Source organism: Apodemus sylvaticus, chromosome 5 (genome assembly GCF_947179515.1).
Source record: "Apodemus sylvaticus chromosome 5, mApoSyl1.1, whole genome shotgun sequence".
Taxonomy (NCBI): Eukaryota; Metazoa; Chordata; class Mammalia; order Rodentia; family Muridae; genus Apodemus; species Apodemus sylvaticus.
This window is the reverse complement of record NC_067476.1, coordinates 92079567-92100049: the sequence shown is the minus strand read 5'-3', so window position 1 is coordinate 92100049 and position 20483 is coordinate 92079567. Positions and strand designations below refer to the sequence as shown.

Below are 20483 nucleotides of genomic sequence, written 5' to 3'. Positions count from 1 at the left end.
AAATTAACACAAATATACAGGAATAAAAGGATAACCACATACAGAACGACCAAGCTTGAAAGGTTGGTGAATGCAAAGTCCTGGATGCTGGAGATGTTGTTGAGAGCCAAGGTCAGCGCCTGCAGGGTTGGCAGGTTGCTGAGGGGCCGCACAGGCACTTCTGTCAAGCTGTTGTCATCCAGCCACAGATGCCGTAACTGAACAAGCCCTTCAAAACTGTCCTCTGGGACTGAGGTAATATGGTTGGCATCTAAGCGTCTGAGAAACAGAAACATTCACAGTAAGAAATGAGTTCTACTGGAAAGAGTCAAACCAAAGAACACAACTCGAGTTTCCAAACGGAAGGGACCCATAAAACTAGCCAGAGCCATGGAAGCCTATCGGTACTTAACTCTAACACAAGTCCTGAACAACAACAAAATCTAAATGTCTTCCAAGGCCAGTACATTATAGTTCTTTCCTGGGTAACTTCATTGCAGAAAGACACACTTAAAAGAAAACTCACAAAGCTCAAGTTGGAAATTTATGTTCCAGAATATACACCTACCTGATACAGATACTGTGCACGCAGTGCTACAGTACCTAGTGTTACAGAATAGGTGGTATTAGAGACTGAATTTAACTGCCACTCTGATTTGATACCAACAGGAAACATCAGAGTATGTTTACGGTTTTTTAAAAGAGCAATAAACCCATTTCAGTAGCTTCGAAGCTACCTTACCAGATCAGCTAGAATGTTTATTCAGATTATTCATGGGAAGATTCAACCCCTCCAATAAATGCTACAGTGGCTTTAAAGTTTCATCTTTTTCAGAAAATTCTGCAAGTAGGGGATACCTTATTGACAGGATTATTTAGGTTTAAGTCTCTGTCTTAAAACTTGGACACCAAATCCTGTTTCTTTCTGTTGCCATAACCAAGTATAATTGTATAATCACTTTTCAATACAAGGACAGCCTGGTGTTAGCGAGATGAGAAACTGTATGAGACAGGAAATCCCAGTGCTTCTCATAATCTCTTGCTGATGGTTATCACATGCATTCCTGTCTCACAGTCCTAGACCTCTCTGTGGAAATGAGGGAAGATAAAAACCCAGAATTACTTTTTGTTTTCTTTAAGAATTGGCATCTGAAAACTTTAACATTCAAAAACTTCTGAGTTTTAGAGAGATTTATGTACTTTCTGGTTTTTGTTTTTTTGTTTTGTTTTTAAATCCTGCTCCAACTTCAGCCATTACTATAACTAACTCCAGGAAACTGCTGGGCTCCCACTCCCAGCCCACTGAATTCTCCTTGGGGCAGACTAGCAAGGGCTGGCAATTATGGATCTTTGAGGCTATCTAATGGGCATTTTGTTCTAAGAGCAACAACTTCGGAGCGAGATTTTAGGAAACCAAGCAGCAACCGTTAGCAGTGGAGCAGCTCCACTGGCCATAGGCATCTTTATATTCGGATGCTCCTTGGGCTTGCTAGAACTGACATGCAGAGCAACTAGTATTTTCAACAAAATAGACAGTATACTGGACACAGAGCTGTTTAGGAGATCTGCTTTAATGAACAGATAAGAAAGTGTTCAAACACAGGAGTCACAACCTCCAGGAACCCATTGTTGAGAAGAGACATTAACCATAATCAAATAGATTAACTACGAGGTGTAACTGAATTACACTTGTAGATTATTAGACTAGCTGCAGTTCATTCCACATTCAAACTGACCATCTTGGAAGACATAAAGGATAAAATGGTATGAGGCCTTCTGTGGGTTGGAGATGCACAGACTAATAAATTACAGAGAAACTGAGAGTGCTTAAAAAGTGCAGTGAAGTAAACAGTAGGGATGGCGATAAAACTGATAGGACATCGAGGCAGCAAGAGCTACCTGAAATGTACCTGGTCAAGAAACCTTTCGAACCATAATATTTCAGTGGGAGCCTAATGAATTAATTAGCAAGGGCCAGCAGAAGCAGTAGTTGAGCAGGAGGTGTTTTAGAGAAATGTTAGGGACAACAGAATCAAACTTGGTAAGACCACACAGTTGCCAGGACAGAGCAATAAGAACACAGGGAGAAGAGTGGCAGGGTCCAGGGATTCATGCCTGTGACTAACAGGGTCTAGATTACACAGGCCAAGAAAGGAACTTGGATTGTATTTTGTTTACAGTATAATTCTTCCTTGGTTCCTCAGTGGCAAAACAGTTTAAAAGTATAAATTGCTTATTTTTAATCACAGATGAAAATTTGTATATATATTTAGTAATGTCCAGAGGTACTACTAAGTAAGCCGACATTACTCCATCAAAGTCAGGTCTCCTCTATGAAGTGTTTCATTAAAATGTGACAAAGACCACACTAGGCCACCTATTCCTTTTTAAATGTGAATTTAGTATGAGTGAGACATATTCCTATGAATTCTGTCATATGCCTTCATGCAAGCAAATCTGAACTAAGAAAACAATGAAATTATCTTCTATGCAAAGGGGTAATACAGAAGGGCAAGCAGAGATGTGGGGGCTCTGCCAAACATTTTTCGAAAATTAGAAAGGTGCATACAATTAAGAGTGCAAACAGAAGATCTACAGAAAAATGGACCCTAGAATACAAAGTAAAATAAAGTAGAAAGGATTTATGAACTCAGATTTGTAGACTGTTGTAAAAAAGACTAGAGTTTAATCTTTATACTCAATTCATGTGGACATTAGTGACACACCTATAAACGTAAAGACTTATACTGAGATCAACACTTTAAGAAAATCTTTACATGTTACTTTGCATAACTTGGTAGTAGACCATTTGAGGAGTATTTGAAAAGCTCTGGGTTCAGTCCCTAAGACGACCACCAAAAGAAAAAACTGGGGGTGTCCCAGTGGCCTACGCTATTAGCATCCATCCTAACAGACCAAGAAGTAGTGCAGTGGACTGCTATACAAGATGTGAAGCAGCATAGTATCTCCAAGAGTAGTTACATGAGCTTTTTCAATATGTTCTACTAACAAAACTCCACAGAGTGGAGTATATATCATTTTAAGTGCTGGGGACTTAAAAAATTCCCTTTCTAAAAGTTTAGCAATCTATTAACATTTCATCTTGAAAATGTGTATAATCAATTGTGAGGAATAGATTTTAGTACTAAAACTCACATCTTTTAATTTCTTACCTTAAATAAAATTATAGTGGCAAAATATTACATGCAGTTCTGTTAGGGGCCTGGCAGGTTTTATACAGGTCCAACTGCTTATCTGACCACCCTGTAGGATCTAATCAAAGCACATCAATATGGGTCAGCAGCAGGCAGAACCACACCCCAACTGGGACTGTTTAGATGATCATGTCTGTGGCTCTTTATTTAAACTTTAATCTCACTTCAGGATCCTAAAGTGGGACTTGTAGGCTCAATGGATCTCTCTTTTCCTCTTCCCAATGCAGCTACATTGAATAAATCTCCTTTTTCTGCTTCCTACTATTAATTGGACTCTTCTAATTGGATTATTAATGACGGGTGGCTGAATCTGGCTTGGGGCAGTTTGTGACCCCACACATTCCATAACTGTTCTAGTGTGAAAAATCTGTGATCAATAAACATTCTATGTAATCCAAAGTTCTCTTTTCTAATTTTGCAATAGGGCAAATATTACAGTTGGGAGTTTAAAGTATGGAAAAAATTAAGGATATTTAATCTAAGGTTAATGTTTAATATAATATTCAATATAAATTTGATATAAAAAAGCTACTTAGAGCTAATTCTGATTGCCATTTTAATATTCTAATTAGGTACTGAATTTTTGAGAAGTTGTTAAATTATCATTTTATTGATTCTTACAATTCACTCTGACTTTATAGTCACCATCAAGTATATACTTATCTCAAACCCCTTCTGGTCAATTTCACCGCCTAATGAACTTTGTTCCTTGTAAGGTCTGTGGTGAAACCACAAGGAAATCTTTAACGTAACTTGGGTCTGAAGATCAGATTTGAAAACTGACTCAAGTGCTGATAAAACTGTTTTACACCAGGGTAGAATTTCAATGATAGCACATTTGACTACAACACCCACTATGCTAACAAACCCAAGAACACTTCTTTCTTAAATACAGCATACTTGATACAGAGCTCCTTCTACAGTTTGTTACAGATGAAAGCAAATCAGAACTTGAGAGAGAGAGAGAGATTGTGTGTTTTATATGGGTTTTCTATTCTCATAACAATCTGACAGAATGCAAGCACCTCGTGCACTGTGTAAGGGTGCATGCTGAGCTTTGGTTAACTCATTGTTTTTGAGAGAGAAGTTTCCAATTTTTGTACTAACACCACTTCAATACACCCATTTTACTAACAAATATCACATGCACTTCAAAGGTACTTGTTGGCCACAAATTAGAAACAATCTAATTGAAATTTTCTTGGTAATTTTTCTGTCCTGAAGTTGAAAATGAGATTTTAGTCTTCTCTTTTTTGCCTTCAAACTAGGCAAAATAATTGGGCCTTTGATCACTAAGTCTATGAAAATAATGATTCAATGTGAAGGTCTTAAAGTCAAGCCAATTAATTGTAAAGTACCAAAAGAAAACAGGACATATTTAGGATGCTAAATGAATTTATGTCTACAGGAGTTAAATGGCTCTGCATCCTTAGAATCAAATACTCTGCAGCCAAATATTTCTATAACAGCAACTTATTCTGATTCATTTTAAAAGTCAAATTCACTCTAGTGAGCAACAAATCCTGATAGTCCATAATTTGCCACTTTTGCAAAGTGAACCGTGAAATACATACAATCTTATATTTGAACTAAAAATTAAACGGGTAACACCCTGGATATTCCTTGTTTGTGACAGGTATGAGTTAATGTTTAACTTTTACAACATGTGGTTTATTAGTATGTTTTTGTTCTAACATTCACTTTAGACTTACTACTAGAATATCTGCGAAGAAATTCAGATTAATTGAAATTCTGGGACAGGTCTGTCTGGCTTTGAATCCCCACTGTGCCTTTACTGGCTACGTGCTGTTGGACAAGTTACTTCAAATTCTCTCCACAGTCATTTCCTTAGTACCTATCATGAACTCCGATGTTAGAACAGCATTTAGAACTCATATAAAGCCAAGTTCTCTGTATATAAGGAATGTAAAAACAAATAAAGTGCTATTTGGAAAAGCATTTAACATTAATGACATGGAAAAAAATCCAAAATTAAAACTCTGATTATGCCACATAAACCAAGTTTTATCAAAAAAAAAAAAAAAAAAAAAAAAAAAAGCCTGGGCCTGGGAGCAGAGGCAGCTGCATTCCCAACCAGGTTATCCCGTATGTATTCTGAGCCACAGGTAAGGCATTAAACTCAGTTTATACCAATCATTGCTGCCTAAACCCAAATCACATCTATGTCTGTTAGAGCACAAGACATCAGAACTCCTGCACATCTCTAACTCTGGTTTCAAAGAGCTGTGACCAGCAACCATGTACCTGTTGAACCACTGCACCCCATTCTCACAGATGATGCCCCAGCCTCTGAGTCAAAGCAAAGGGAAGGACCTCCTTCACCTTACCAAAGGGTGTTTGATGACAGCAATTGGCCCTCCCCATTTTCACCCCAGGGGAGAGGATGAATCTCCTCTGGCCTGGGGGTTCCGTTCTGTATTCATTTAGCAGCCAGAGTGGCCTTCCAATGACCCAAGAATGCAGAAGACAAAAGGATACTTACAAAGACTGCAAAGCACTCAGTCCATGAAGGGCTTCACTGGGTACTGTTTTCAACTGATTATTCTGGAGTGTTCTAGAAGAAAAATTTTGGTTAGTGGTTAATCACCAATTGTTACCATTTTTTCCGTATAAGAATATGTAGCAATATTTTCCCTAAAAATTATCAAAATTGGGGTGGGTGGGGTATAAAGCACCTAAGGCAAGAAAATTGCAAAATGTTAAGCATTTGCTGTAAACTCAGAGATGAAATTTATGCTGCTATTCCAGGCCATCTACAATGGAGCTGCTCGGTGGGCCACATTTCCAGGGCTTGTTTCTTTCCCAGATCCCAGAGTTAAGATTCACTAAGCTGTATAACAAACTTAGTCTCATCAACAAACCCTTTAGAATTTCTAATGCCTTCTCAAATTAGAAGAAAGCAGAGCCTAGAAACCTGGTCATCAGATAAAGGTGGTTTGCAAGGAGAGCAGACACTGGGCCTTACTGAGCAGTAGCAATGACTTTAGTGCCTGCAGAAGGAATATGGGCATCATTAAGTCTCAGTCATGGGAGATCTGAGACCTGAAGAACAGAGGCAGACATCTCTATGAAAAACAAAATAGTTTTCATTTTTACCTAAAACCACTCTTGCCATGTTAATAACTATTTGACATGAATCATGACCACAGAATAGAAGAAGTAGCAGGACCACCTAACACTCTGAACCAGTGGCCTTCTGACTTTGCCCAGAGCAGTAGTGACAAAAAGCAGGTGAAACTGTGACTGTCAACCCACATGATCTTCAGTCTGTCACCCTCCAAGCTCCTGCATGGCCAGGAATTTCTCTTCTGATTCTGACTATCTTTATAAATATCTTATAAATCATGGATGTGAATCACTTCACTTCTTCAGTTCTCAAATGCTTTTAATATGTAAAGTACTTCTAAAGCTCTCTCCCGTTAATTAAAAACCTTTGTAGCTATAAAGCAAGTAGGAATGAAACTAACATTAAAGCTTAAATATGGTTTCTATTCAATACATTAGCAGCATGACAAGTCTGTGCTGCCTTGGAGCTCAGAATACTTACTATTTAGATTTTTAACTTTCGTTATCTAGATCCAAGTTTGCCCAGACCAACCTCTAGCCTGCTCCCCTACCCATTGGCCATGTCTTAAATCTTTTAATCCTCAACTAAAAGAGACTGTGCTTAGCCTAGCTCCAAGCATGTTGACTATGCAGGAAGAAAATACACAGCCAGCTGTGAAGCTCTAAAACTGCATTACTTACAGGACTTTGAGTTCTTTCAACCCAGACAAGGCTTTTGGGTGGATAAAAGAAAGGTCGTTACCAGCCAGTTGTCTAGAAAAAAAAAAAGTAACAAGAGAAAAAAACAGTAATTCAAAGTTAAATTTCAGAATCCACAGTAACCTTATCTGTGATTAAAATTCTATGCTAAACATTTCTCAGGATGACAAGACATTAAACAGGGACTTAAACCTCTGCTAAAGTGGTCCCAAGATTCTTCCAGTGAATTAAGAATGTCTAGAATTTTTTTTTTTAAACTTCCAATACAATAATTTAAGTAGGCACATTTTTATTCTGGTGAGGTCAAGCAAGCCAAAACACATTAAGCCAAATTAAGTTTGCTATTCACGGTCAATCTGCAGCTTGCAGTGTTTTCTGAGGGAGGGCCTCATAAATGCAGACTACTAGTCAGCAGGCAGGACTGTTTACACAGAGCAGAGCAAACCAGGCTGTCAAGGAAGAATGCTTTCAGGAGGCAAGTCAGCCTGTTATCTCCACAGAAACCCAGGACAACATACTCTGTACAAAAAGAAAGAGTTTGGGAGCCTGGATTTCAAATGAAGGTCTAAAAGTACACATTTAAAGAAATGTTTTCCTGAAGAAATTATTAAGTGGGGGTAAAGAACAAGAAAGACTATGAAGTCTTAGTTCTTTCCCCACCTTTCCTCCTATTTCCTCAGGACTATGGCATAGAAGTCCTGTGTCCCTGTCATGGAGCGCAGGACCCTACCTCTTAGGTCCACCAAGTTTAGAGTTTCAAGCAGCTGGATTCTATAATTGATTTTTTAAAAAAGTCTTTCCATGTCTTCCTTTTAAATATTTCTATTTATAATTTAGTTTCAATTAGTTCTTTAATTTATAAAACAAATTTTATAATTTCTCCTTTAAAAAGGTCTATTTCCTGAGCTAGTGAGATGGCTCGGCAATTAAGAACACTGATTGCTCTTCCGGAGGTCATGAGTTCAAATCCCAGCAATCACATGGTGGCTTACAAACATCGGTAATGAGAAACAAATAAAAACAAAAAACCAACCAAACAAACAAAACAAAACAAAACAAAACCCAAAAAAACAAAAAAACCCAAAAAGACCCTATGGGCCAGAGCAAGCAAGTAGGGACTGAAGCAAGAGGGAAAAGGGAGCATGTGTGTGTGTGGGGGGGGGGGGGGTCTATTTCCAGTCAGATAATACATGTCTATACTCAGAAAGTGAAGATAATACAAGATCAAAGCCATGCTGGAATACACAGTGAGTCCCTCTCTCAAAAATAAGAACACAAGTGCTAGAGAAATGGTTCAGCTATTAAGAGCACTGGCTGTTCTTCCAGTGGACCAGGTCTGTTTCCATACACCCACGACAGTTTACAACTATCTGTAACCCTAGTTCTAGGGGACCCGGACCCTCAGTTGACCGCTGAGGACACCAGGAACACAACAGGTATACATACATACAAACAAAACACTTATACACATTAAAATAGATATCAAGAAAAAAACAGAATTTCCTTTGTTCTCTCTGATCACTCTTTCAGCACCCTACTTCCCTGGACTTGGTTGAGTTTATTCATTCACTATCAAGTTCTAGTTGCTCCTGAGTGCCAAATACAACATCCTCTCCCCGTTCTTTAATCTGCTATATTTACCTTGATTTTAGGGACACAGCAAAAACATCTTTACAAACTCTAAAATTCAAAGTAATGTCTGAAATTCTACTATAAGATGCTTGCTTTCTTCTAAGGTTTTATACCACTTAAAATTCATGCAGCATAAGAAACCCTGACTCTACGTGACCTCTGGTCTACAGCAGGCATATGTTACACAGATGGGTGAAATAAAACATCTCAGAAACCCCAACGGTACAGATGATAAATAACTGCTTCCTCAGCAAAGGGCGATGCTGCTGGATTCTCAGTCAAACCACAAGTGTACCACCCTCTAATCTAGTGACTGTAGGGCATCCTTCTGAGGCATCCTACTCCACAGCATCAGCCTTTTACATATCATCTAAAATGGCAGCACAGACTAAAGGATCTAAGTAGACAACACCAACAAGTTGCCTTAAGTGAGAAGCAGCTTACCATTTGCTTACATTGCAAACCTTAGCAAAACTTGAGCTATAGTCTATGAATGCCTAAAGTTAAAGGAAAGCACTTAAGCTCAATGAAGAAGTAGGCAACAATATGTGTTCGTGATTAAACATTTTTTTGTCTATGCCGGGCCAATAAAATCTCTTCTACATTTCCTCAGTGGAACTTCTGAACCATTTCTCGTGAGCAGCTGCCCAATTCGTGAATTATTGTTCGCTCAAAACAAAGTTTTAAGGGATTTGAGTAATGGCTTCAAAGTTCTAAGCTTGGGCTGATCTTGAAGAGCACCTGAGTTCGAGCCCTAGCACTTCCTGCGCAGCTCCAACCACTTACGACTCCAGCTCCGTCCACTCCTCTCAGTTCACTACCACCTCCTATCTCCTCTGGATCCACTACCAACATAACCATATTCAGACATGATGACTCAGATGCCAACACACATGGCTAGAAGTATACAAATCAATACTTAAAACTTTACGACACTGAAGCAACGATCCCGGAGCCTGCATGGGTCTGTGCTGGGTGCCCTACATACGTGCTGTACTTGTGTACGTTTGGGGTTTTGTGGGACTCCTAACCGTGGCCTAGGGGTGTCTCCTTCTGGGTGGCCTTGTCCAGCCTTTATATGAAGACTGTGTCTGGTCTTTTGCATCCTGTTAGGCCACGGTCAGTGGCATCAGGAAGAGGCCTGCTCTTTTCTGAAGGGAAATGAGGAGCAGTGGATCCAGAGGAGACAGGACGTGGTGGTAGTGAACCAAGAGAGGTGGATAGAGGGGGTAGGTGCAAGTTTTCAGGATAGGATGTGTAAGAGAAGAATAAACAAAAAGGAACAACTACTGTACACCAGTTTCTGTTTTTAAAATATAGTCTTTCACTACTAAGGATTAGCATACAAACCAGAAACACAAGAAGTTTAACGCTTTCTTCAATGAAACCCTTTCAAAATGTTTCTCTTGCTCCCAAGCTTCCCCAAGTAGCCAGCGCCAATGCTCCACCATCTCAGTGCTTCACCACAGAGCCTCACTGACACCTTAAACACACAATAGCCCTGCTTCTCCCTTGAAGGAAACCCATAAATAACTAGAGCACAGCATAGTCATAGGCTACCTTCTGGCCGTTTATTGCACATTAATCTCACAGGGCAAGTACAAATGCTTCTCAGAATGGAGCACACATCCCATACTTTTATTCCCACCCATTGTCAGCTAGGAGTTTACTAGTTATGTGTCCTCTGACGGTCTTCTCTGCACTGGGGATGTAGCTGAGAGCTTGCTTAACAGGGACAAGGCCGTGGAGTCAATCTCTAGCAGAGCCAACAGAACAAATAAAAGAGTCCACTCCAGTGGGTGCCAGTCCACAGCTTCCAGTGGCCACCTCTGTGCCAGCTCCACATGAGCAAAGAAAGGATCTGCTCCACTCAGGCTCCCGCAGTAAATTCAACCAAGAATGCTCACAATTGGAACACAGTATTTAAAAGGCCACATTTTTCAAAGCTCAGATTGCACCATAAGGGCCTTAATTGGCAGTAGCCGCCTTTCCCCGAGTGCCTCAAATAGTCCTGTAACCCTGCTCCTCCTCCCAGCTGTCCTTAAAACCTGGGCTAAAAGCATCCGCCCAAACCAAAATCCTATAAACACAGCTTTCCAGGGTCTTTCACCCTTTGTCTCTCACATTAGCCTTCACCATCTTGCTATCTTTGGGCCTTCCTTGGGGCATTTAACTTTCCGTGCCATGACCATGAGAAAGAGTGCTTTATTAAGTAACCAAGAAAGTGGCAAAACACAACACCTGATTATCTTAACGTGTCAACAAAAAAGACTGTTTAACCACATTAGTCAAAATATTTGCTTCCTTTCCCCCAAATCTCTGCCTCTTTATAAACTATGTGAATGCTAAAGTAACCTGGTTTCAAAAAGCATTCCATTTCTCCTCGACTTACCATTAATAGAATCAACACAATGAGCTCTGTGCTCCAGGCTTATCCTGAAACACAAGCCAGCAGTCTAGAGAGCTGAAATAAACCCTGTGAGTGTGGTGGGTGACAGTGCCTCACAGCAGGCTCACTACTCAGTGACTTTGTTTCTTGGGAGAAAATGGAGCACATGCAGCCTTCGTCTCCTGAAGTTTCCTGAGCTGCTGTGGTAAGGAATGACACAAGCTGCAGCTTCAGCAGTCACTCCCCAGACCCTTCCCACAGATTGCTCGGTTTGATGCTCCTACAACCTGCACTTCTTGTAGCAGTGCTCTTCTTGGAGGTGTTTCCTGTCTTGAAGTTGAGATACACTAAAAAGTGAGGTGAATAAATGACAGGACTTGGGGCTAGGTTCCCTAGTCCTTAAGAGTCAAACATCTGAGATCTTACAAGGTGCTGTGGTCAAAACAGATGGCAGGAAGTTGTTCTTTCATATTAATCACATGACAACAATCCTGCTTTTCTAAAGCACCAGAGAGGTTAGGTGACTTGGCAAAAATTACACAGCTACAAAGTGGAGGAGCCAGCATTCTAGTGCTTACTTAGCTGCCTCAATGTTTATCCACTCGTTCCCGACCTGAGGTGCTTCTGTGGTGTCACCAAAAGATTAGGAAATCATTCTCAGAGGAGAGGTAGAACACTATGGACTTGGGCAATGAGCAAGCTAACAGCTTTGTTTGAGTATCAACAGCTCTGCCCCAGCAGTCAACCTGACAAGCTCTGCATATGCATTAGGAGCTCTCCACTGCAATTATGGGGGAATTTCCCAGCAGACTAACAGTACATACCTCACTCAGCCAAAAAGACCCAGAGGGAAGGAGATGAGAAAGGAACCTCTCAGTGCCCACACATAGGGACTCTTACTGGACCTATGGTAGCTGATCCTGACGAAGAAGTACAACCTCTTAAGAAAGAGCAGCTGTCTCCCCTTTCATGCCTGGGTTTGTACTTCTGTGCCGCAGACAACAATTGTCTAACTTCAGGGCTACTTGGTGGCCTAGCTGAAGGGCTCAGAAAACTTTATTCCATAAAATGTCTCTTTGTTCATTATCAGTATACTCCTTGGTAACTGTTCATTGCTAAGAAAATGCCACCAGGGTAAGAGCAGAGGGTGGATGTGGTATAATTCTTTTTGCAAACACACATACGTAGTCCCAGGCCTCATGACTTTCACCCGTGTTCCTCAGTAGCTTCTGGCTCCCAAGATGGTGAGAATCCCTCTACCAGATTTCAAGCCATGAGCTCATAGTCTTTCTGTGGTATGAGTTTAGGCTCTATTAGTTTCCTGGGTTACTCCCACGAACCTCCATAAGACTTCTGCCTCAACCCACTAAAATACTGTGAGGGAGTTGGTGGGATAACAGCAGTAAAGAGCATGTGTTGCTTTTTCAGAGTACCCGGGTTCCATTTCCAGAAGCCACATAGTGGCTCACAACATCCATAGCTTCTTACAGAGGACCTGGGCCATCTCTGGCTTTCTAATGTTCAATTCTGAAAAAAAAAAAAAAAATTCTCAAAGCCTCATTTCCCACCTATTGAATTTTCCAGACTTTCAACGTTAAGTCTCTTCTTTCACACTTTAACCCAGTGTTCTTGTCTCCCACAACTTAGCATTGACTGTTACATATCCGAGCACATCAGAATCTTTCTATATAACTCACCTCTCACACCAGTTCTCTTCTATAATAACTGTGTATCCCAGCCGCTGCCTACTGACATCATGCTGTCTGACTGATTTGAGAACTAGCACTAACATGACACTAACTGACACCACCTTCCTATAGCTCCACAGGAGTCTGAACTACAATTTCTCACTGGGGCATCTTACTTTGCCTTGAGATACTATTCACCTTCCTCCCCCATCTTTCTCTGTGGCTTTAGAATGTTCCTTATGAGTCAATCTATATTATATTCATTTTGTATTCTTTTTTTTATTTGTCCATATTTTATTTGTCATTATAACTTGGCAGTAAATAAGATAATCTGTGAACAGATTGGAGAGGGCAAACTCATTTTCACAAATTTGGAAAACCCTCTAGTGTAGGATTCTGTATCACATCATTGGCACTGAGAAAGTGGAAATCAAATGCTACATGAACACTACACTGCACTGGAATGGACAAGATGAAAGTCTGGTGCAGAAGTGGGCATCAGGGGCCACAACACTGCTGACTGGAATGGAAGATGCTAAAGCCACATTGAGAAACAGCTGGGCTATTTCAGGTGATGCTACAACTTGTCACATAGCTCTCCTCCTTAGGATGGATGTTTACATACTTCATAGCAGCCTTATTTATGATAGCCTCACACAGAAAGTCACCCAAATCTGTGGTGCATGGACAAGCACATTTTAGTGTGCCTAATCAATGGCACCTGTGCAGGGACAAAACAAACAGTTGGCATTCACTACATGATGATTTTCAAGACAATCTTGTTGACTGAATGAAAATAGACAGATATGCAATTTCATTTCTATAATATAGGGATGCTGGCTGTTTCAATGATATTAATTTTTGTGAGGATCAAATAAGAAAAATGTTAAATGTAAGACAATGAACAATCAATATACTGGTCAGGTGTCATTCATTCTGCCCGTCTGTCTCTTCTGGCAGCTTCATGAGAATCCACGACTTGAGACTCTCCAGCTCAGTTTTGTTCAGCTCATGGTAAACATTTGGAAGACTGTAAAATGTTGTGCTCACTCCTAGAGATTTCAGTTTGGAGTTTGTCTCCTCACCCCAGACATGAAGAACTAGTTCATCTGCAGTGCCATGGCACTGAAAGAGCTCAGGGAGCGTGCGGTCCCCTTGCTGAAGATCCTGGTAAACAGCAGATGCTTTATTCAGAAAACCAGAAAGAACAAATACTCCCGCCACATCTGGGTGATTTCTATATGCTAAATGCATCGCCATGCAGGCTCCGCCTATTAATATCCTGCTCTTCTGGATGCCTGTTTTCACTTCGTCATCAATCAATCCAGTGAGCACTTGACACATTCTATCGATGGATTCAAGGTGTTCTGGGCAGTCATTAGATATTTTAAATCTGTCAAACCACACATTGGAGAGCTCTCCCTTCAGAGGAGTATATGGTCTGGAGGGAGCCGTTGGATAAATAATCTTTATGTGCTGGAATGTCAAGTCTTGGTTTAGCACCTGCTTGATCCACTGTCTCTGTCCTTCGCCAGAGTGACCTGAGCCGTGCAGGAAGATCAGCGAGGCACTGTGTCTCCGGGCCGGGGACACCACACAACGTCGCAGGTGCACAGAGGTGGGTGCAGCAGCCATGGCGAAGGAGCGAGGGCTCTCTCATTTTGTATTCTTACATGAGACCATACATACAGAAGATATGCTGTAATGCCTCAAGCCTCAATGTAAGATGCACGAGAATGTAATATTGGTACTTAAAAAATTAGAGAGCTACCTGATGATCTTTCCTTTTCCATTCTTCCATTTCCACTCCCTCAATCTCATTAACAGGAAAGAAGTGCTCGGCTAAACCTGCTAGTAGCAGGTGCCAGCGTAACTCTCACCTCTCTTAATGTATGCTGCAGGTAGTGAGGAGGAGCTTAAAGTTGGAAAGACCAGTTCATGGGTCAACAGTAATATCTCAAGTCACTGTACTGTATACACAAACATGAAGAATTGAAACAAGTCCAACAGCACTTGAAATAATGATCCCAAACAGCTTCCCTCAGGACAGGACTGAATACCCTGCTTGCTACAAGAGTTTCAGGAACAAAGGAAGCAGAGAAAAAGCAGAGGTGAGCAAGAGTTGGTGGCAGGGAGGCATCCGTGCCCTGGGCTTACCCCTCCCAGTGTATCAGAAGCCATTCCAGGGAGGGTCCAAGGAGTGCAGTGTGAACATCCACATGAATCTGTCTTATGGTTATTATTCACAATACCATGGATTCATATTAAGAGCTCCTTAGAGGGGAAGCTTTGGAGAGTAAGAGCTTTCAATGATGTATCAACTCTTAATGAAACTACTACCTGAAACATGGGAGATGGGTCAGTGCTGGATATGAGTGAGCAAGCCATGTTTTAGAAGGAAATGTAGATTGGTAAGTTCACGCAATAGCATCCAATGAGACTGGATTTCTTCATTTGGGAAGCAACTGAAAGGAGACGCTGGACTATAGAGATGGCTCAGCAGTTAAGAGCCCTTGCAACTCTTGCAAAAGGCCCAATTTCGTTTCCCAGCACCCACATGGCAGTTTCCAAGCGTTTATAACTCCAGTTCCAGGTGATCCAAGGACTCTTCTGATCCCCAGAAATTCTGGCACACATGCAATACAAATATATGCAATCAGGAATACACACATACACATAAAATCAACTATTTTTAAAGAAAAGGAGAGAGGCTGCTGTGAAAACCAGAGTAAACCAACAGGTGTTATTTGCACAAAACCACTGCATTGAGGCCATTACATAAATTACACAGTAGCCAGAATTCTATATTCAATATTTAGGAGAGCGAAGACTACAATCTGAATACTGACCAGATATTGACTGAGTTGAGGGGAATGTAGCAGCTGTTCTGAAGAGACACGGGGTAAAGAAGGGACAGTGAGACCATAGCAACTGTGGGCGGGAGGCAGGAAACAAGTTCACTACACAACAAGCAGCTTTAGGAAGACAGCTCTTCTCACGTCACGAGGAGGTTGAGAAGTAGGCTGCACACCCTTGCTCATGTCCCTAACCATCCCGTAGGTGATTACAAGATGGTCAGGCATTGTGCTATTGTTAACCCTACTGCAAAGTACCACAGTACTGCCCCTCATTCTAATCAATATTTTTCTGCCCTCAGCAATGTTTTCTTTCCTCCTCTACTGCTTCTCTCTACACTATATTTGAAGACAAGCAAAAGGGAGTATTACAGCTCAAACCCAAACATGTCTAAGCTGCCTCTCCTGTAAGGCCATTGAGTGCCTCCAGTAGGTGCATGGCCAGTGTCTGTCATACTGCTTACAAAGTACAACAGCTAAACCATCAGCCTGTGATGTTTCCTGAAAAGACAGCTCTAAGTCAAGACTAGGCAAGTATGGCCACCAGACAGCATTTGACAAGTAGGTATCACTCTTCTAAACATTTGAAATCAGCAGGATATAAAATGTTAGCATCCAATTTCAACAGCATAAAACACGTCTACTATTAATCCTAATTCATATATTAATTTAAATTGAAGCCTGCCTGTATGTTCAGAACTATGGGGCTTCTGTTGAAAAATTAAAAAAAAAAAAAAATCACAAGGAATTTGCTGGTTCTCATTAAGCTACTCACTATCCCATTACATTGGCCCTGAAAACACACTTAATACACCATAACAGCTGATCACCAGTGTCTCCTTTTTTAACAAATGGGAGTCTGAGCCTCTGCCCGACATGCCCAGTCCAATGTCCTACAACACCACTAAAAACACAAAGCTTAGAAACACAACAGTGCAAATAAAACAATGTCAATCCCAAAAGCCTAACACTGCTGCTTGGTGTTTTCTACTACTAACTTCAAGACAGCCACAAGAAAGAGGAACTCTTATAGTGGACTAAAAGGGCCAATAATTAAGCAGCATTCTTTCTAGATCCCTTGAGACCTTCTTTTTACCAGAATTAAACCTCATTTGATATAAGAGATCAAAGTTTTCCAAAGTCCACTACCCATGCCTGGCTTACTTCCCTTCTGCCTTTTCTTTTTGTTCTTCTTTACCCATCCCAATCCTAGTGCTAGGGCTTAAACCTAGGGCCTTGGCCATGCTGAGATATCTCCAGCCATGTTATCCACATTTTTTCACATCTGCAGGAAGGCTTTTATGTTTCCATATAGGCTCCTATTAAAAATATCTATATGTAATGTGTGTGCTCATATACCACACACACAGACACACAGACACACACACACACACACACAGCTAAACACTATAGGAATTTATAATAAAAATTATATCCCTGTTAAAACTTCGCATTAAGTTTAGTATGTGCTCTTCCACATACTAAAGAACTTTAATTCCAAGATATTTAAGTTCCACTTATCCCATATTGACCTTTTGTGTCTCCAGCTTCATCATACTAACCTGTAGAAGACATTCTGGAGGTAAATCAGTTGAGAACCGTGACATTGGTAATGATTCTAAGCATTTACTCATTTGCCTTTGGATGATGAGCATATATGACACCCATGTGAGGAAACAGCATAACACATCTTTAAACTATCTGTACCTAACACTGACCAGTAGCCATCTGTCTATCACCTTTCTTCTACCATAGGACAGCAAGGGAAGCATTGCCTTTTCTCAGCTGTCTTTCGTCTCATTCCGTTTATGTCCATCATTCATGAACTCTAGTAGAACTTAGTTTCTATCTGTGCTGACAAAGTTTCTTGCATTGATAATTTCAAAAATGAAGAGAAATCCTTTGTCTTAACCTCTCCCCTAATTTTAAGTTCAAAGATAGGATTACCAAGCCAACATGATGACTCAGAGTGTAAAATCACTTGTTGCCATGCCTGATGCCCTGAGTTTAATCCCTGGATCCCACCGCAGTGGGGCAGAACGGACTTCTAACTGTAGTCCTGATGTCCAAGCGTGAGCCATTGGTATGTACCTCCATACTCACCCATGCACATTCACTACACACTCACACAATACAAAGTGAATAAAGATAAAGTTTAAACCTGATTATTGATACTGTGAGCCACACAGACAGCGCACTCTGCCTTTAGAGAAAAGTCAGATCACACAGCATAGACTGGCTTGCTGATTTATGCACATCGCAAAATGGCAAGACACACAGAGTTAAGTGGTGAGGATGGAATAGCAGAGCAGTCTGGAAAGGAAGGCAGGGAAAGTCATAAAGCAGAAGGAGTTCAGAATGAACTGTATTGGATGGCTGAGCTCTAAAGCTGCTTAAGCTACAGTATCGTGCAAGATAAGAATACACCTCCTACTATTTAAACGGGAAATTCAGTTCTGTTACTTGCAGCCAAAAGTTGTTTTAACTGACTGAATTGCCAATAAACATTGTTCCTTTCCTACTTAGTAACAGAATCCTGACTCAAGTCCAAGTGACAGAGCTCTTATTTGCCAGTATTTCCTGTTAACAATTCATATTACTAAGTTGTAGCCAATGAGATGTCAGAAGTGCTGTATGATTATATTCAAGGTGGTTTCTTAAAAGAAATGACCGAGTGAGACACTGCCATCCCTCCTTCCTCCTGAGAAGTGGCTGCCAACGGCTACAGCTACAGCATCGACATAAGCTGGACATGAACACTATAAGCAAAGAACTGCAGACAAGAATGCCAAATTCTACATTCCTAATAACTGTGATTCTCAATAGGAGCTCCTGGTTGCTAGGTTACAGATCTCATAGGCGTGCAAATAAAAGAAAGCATTATGTCTTTAAGCCACTCTTGTTTTTTGTTGTTTGTTTTTTTAACTTTCCACTGTAGTCAGATATAATTTCAATTCAAGAAATTTAGGGAAAGAGCACACCAGGCTGTAACAAAAATAGCACAATTAAAGACCGTGCATTAAGGGGCGAGGAGAGGGCTCTGTAGTCAAGAGCACTTGCTGCTATTGTAGGATCTGAATTTGGTTCCCGGCACTCATATCAGATGACTCACAACCACCTGGAACTCTGAGACCTGATGCCTCTTCTGGTTTTGTGTGTATGTCTGTGTGTGTGCACTCACTCGCTTGCATATATCAAAAAATAAAATAATTTTAAAGGACAGTACATTAAATATACAAAACCTAGGTAAGGATTTTAAAAAATTTTTATAACAACAGATAAGCACCAGAACAATAGGAAATACTTAAAAAGAAAATATAATATATATTCATTAGTGATAAAATCTAGATCTATCAGTATGTTAGTATTATGACAAATGAGTATAAATAATATTCTAATTTTTTTAAAGAAAGTATATTAATATATTAAAAAACCTCTAAGTTACATGACAAAATATCAACAAAGGTTATTTCTCTGAGGTGAGACAATAATTGGTTAATCATTTCTTCTCTGTAACTATATGTCCAAGTTTTGAACATCGAGTTTTCATTAATTATATATTCATTTTTGAAAAATCCTAGCTTTTATTAAGTTGTTTCATACTTTCTAGCTCTAGGTTCATATATGTCGTCAATACAAATATTTGCACTCATCCAACATAACCATCTCTACAGTGCAGATAGCACGCAAAGCAACTGATGGCGAACAGAGAAGGTAAAGTACAAGTGCTGAGCCAGAGTCCCTGTGGTGGAATACAGTGTTATTCAATATTATACTGAATACGCATGGCTTATGTCAGAGTAGACAACAAATAAAAGAAATAGCTCAGTTGATTACCTTGTTGGAAAACTTAATCATGTTAATAGAAAATCAAATATATCTTTGTTTACTTGTATTCACTATTATATTAAAAGACCAAATAGCCGTCATTGATTAAAATACATAAAGGAACCAATAATCTGTGGTTTCATGTGCCTCTCTACACTTTTTGTATCCTGTGTCATTTTATCAGTGAATGATTTGGAATTCCCCAGTTTGATTCTTCTAGCTTGCTATTAAATGATTTACTGAGCCCAAAACCAGACTACACACATTTTCATCACCTATATTCATAACCTACTAAGTACTTCTAATGAAGTTACAGATGCAATTTAGTGGAATTTGGTAAATTGATATTATCTCCTATTTAAATGGAGAATTCTTCAACAATACCTTGTTGGTGGTTTCAGACTGATCCATTAAAGAAACATTTCATGTTGTGGCTAGAGGCTGCATTTTAGTAGGGTGAGGTCTCCATAGTTTCTCTGCCTAGTGTTTATCTACTGTCCTGCTTTCTTCTGCTCACTTTGGAGGATTTCTCCAATCTAAAGAGTTTATTAGGGGTGGACTGTTGAGCCAAGTTAGACCATACCATCAAACAAAATGGATATCTTAAGAACAAGCAAGGGAGGCAAGACTGCCAAGCAAGGTCCTCCCAGGTCTCTGCTCAAGGCAACAAGGAATACTTTAGACATTAATTCAGGATTTTAGGACTACTGAAGTCCCCACTCTATGAAGACAGGATATTTACAACAGGAAAGGAACCTAAGACAATGAAGTAGGAATCAAAACTGAACAACTGAGAACATGTGAAAATTCTTGTAATTTAAGCCTCAAGATCCAATGGCAGCTGAAGCAACTCCGCCTTTAGGCATTCCTGTTCTCCAAGAACAACTCTCTACCATTCCTCAGTGGTGCTTGTGTCTGAAACCTGGTGGACTCTTGTACCATCCAAACCATGTTAGGAGCTTTCCTTGCTCTCCAAAGCCTAGAAGCTATCTGCTAACATCCCCAAATTCCTGTTTCTTAATGAACTCCTTTCCCCAAATGGTTCTGTTACTGCTCTGATGAAACAAATAGAAGGAAGGCACTTAAAGTCACTGAGATCATTTTTCAGTGT

At 40.2% G+C, this 20483-nt stretch overlaps 2 protein-coding genes across 3 annotated transcripts in view; both read right to left on the bottom strand.

Moving 5' to 3' along the window:
* Lgr4 (leucine rich repeat containing G protein-coupled receptor 4) overlaps positions 1-20483 on the bottom strand; it is a 96283-nt gene that overhangs the window by 16682 nt on the left and 59118 nt on the right. For both annotated transcript variants that reach the window (XM_052183155.1, XM_052183154.1), the window contains exons 3-5: positions 6963-7034; positions 5698-5769; positions 43-258 (exon numbers count right to left, since the gene is read on the bottom strand). In XM_052183155.1, the coding sequence (XP_052039115.1) occupies positions 43-258; positions 5698-5769; positions 6963-7034 (360 nt within the window). The remainder of the gene's footprint in view (positions 1-42; positions 259-5697; positions 5770-6962; positions 7035-20483) is intronic.
* LOC127685706 (lysophospholipase-like protein 1) lies at positions 12978-14338 on the bottom strand. Its single transcript, XM_052183156.1, has one exon. The coding sequence runs from the start codon at positions 14322-14324 to the stop codon at positions 13617-13619; it is 708 nt and encodes a 235-aa protein (XP_052039116.1). The 5' UTR covers positions 14325-14338; the 3' UTR covers positions 12978-13616.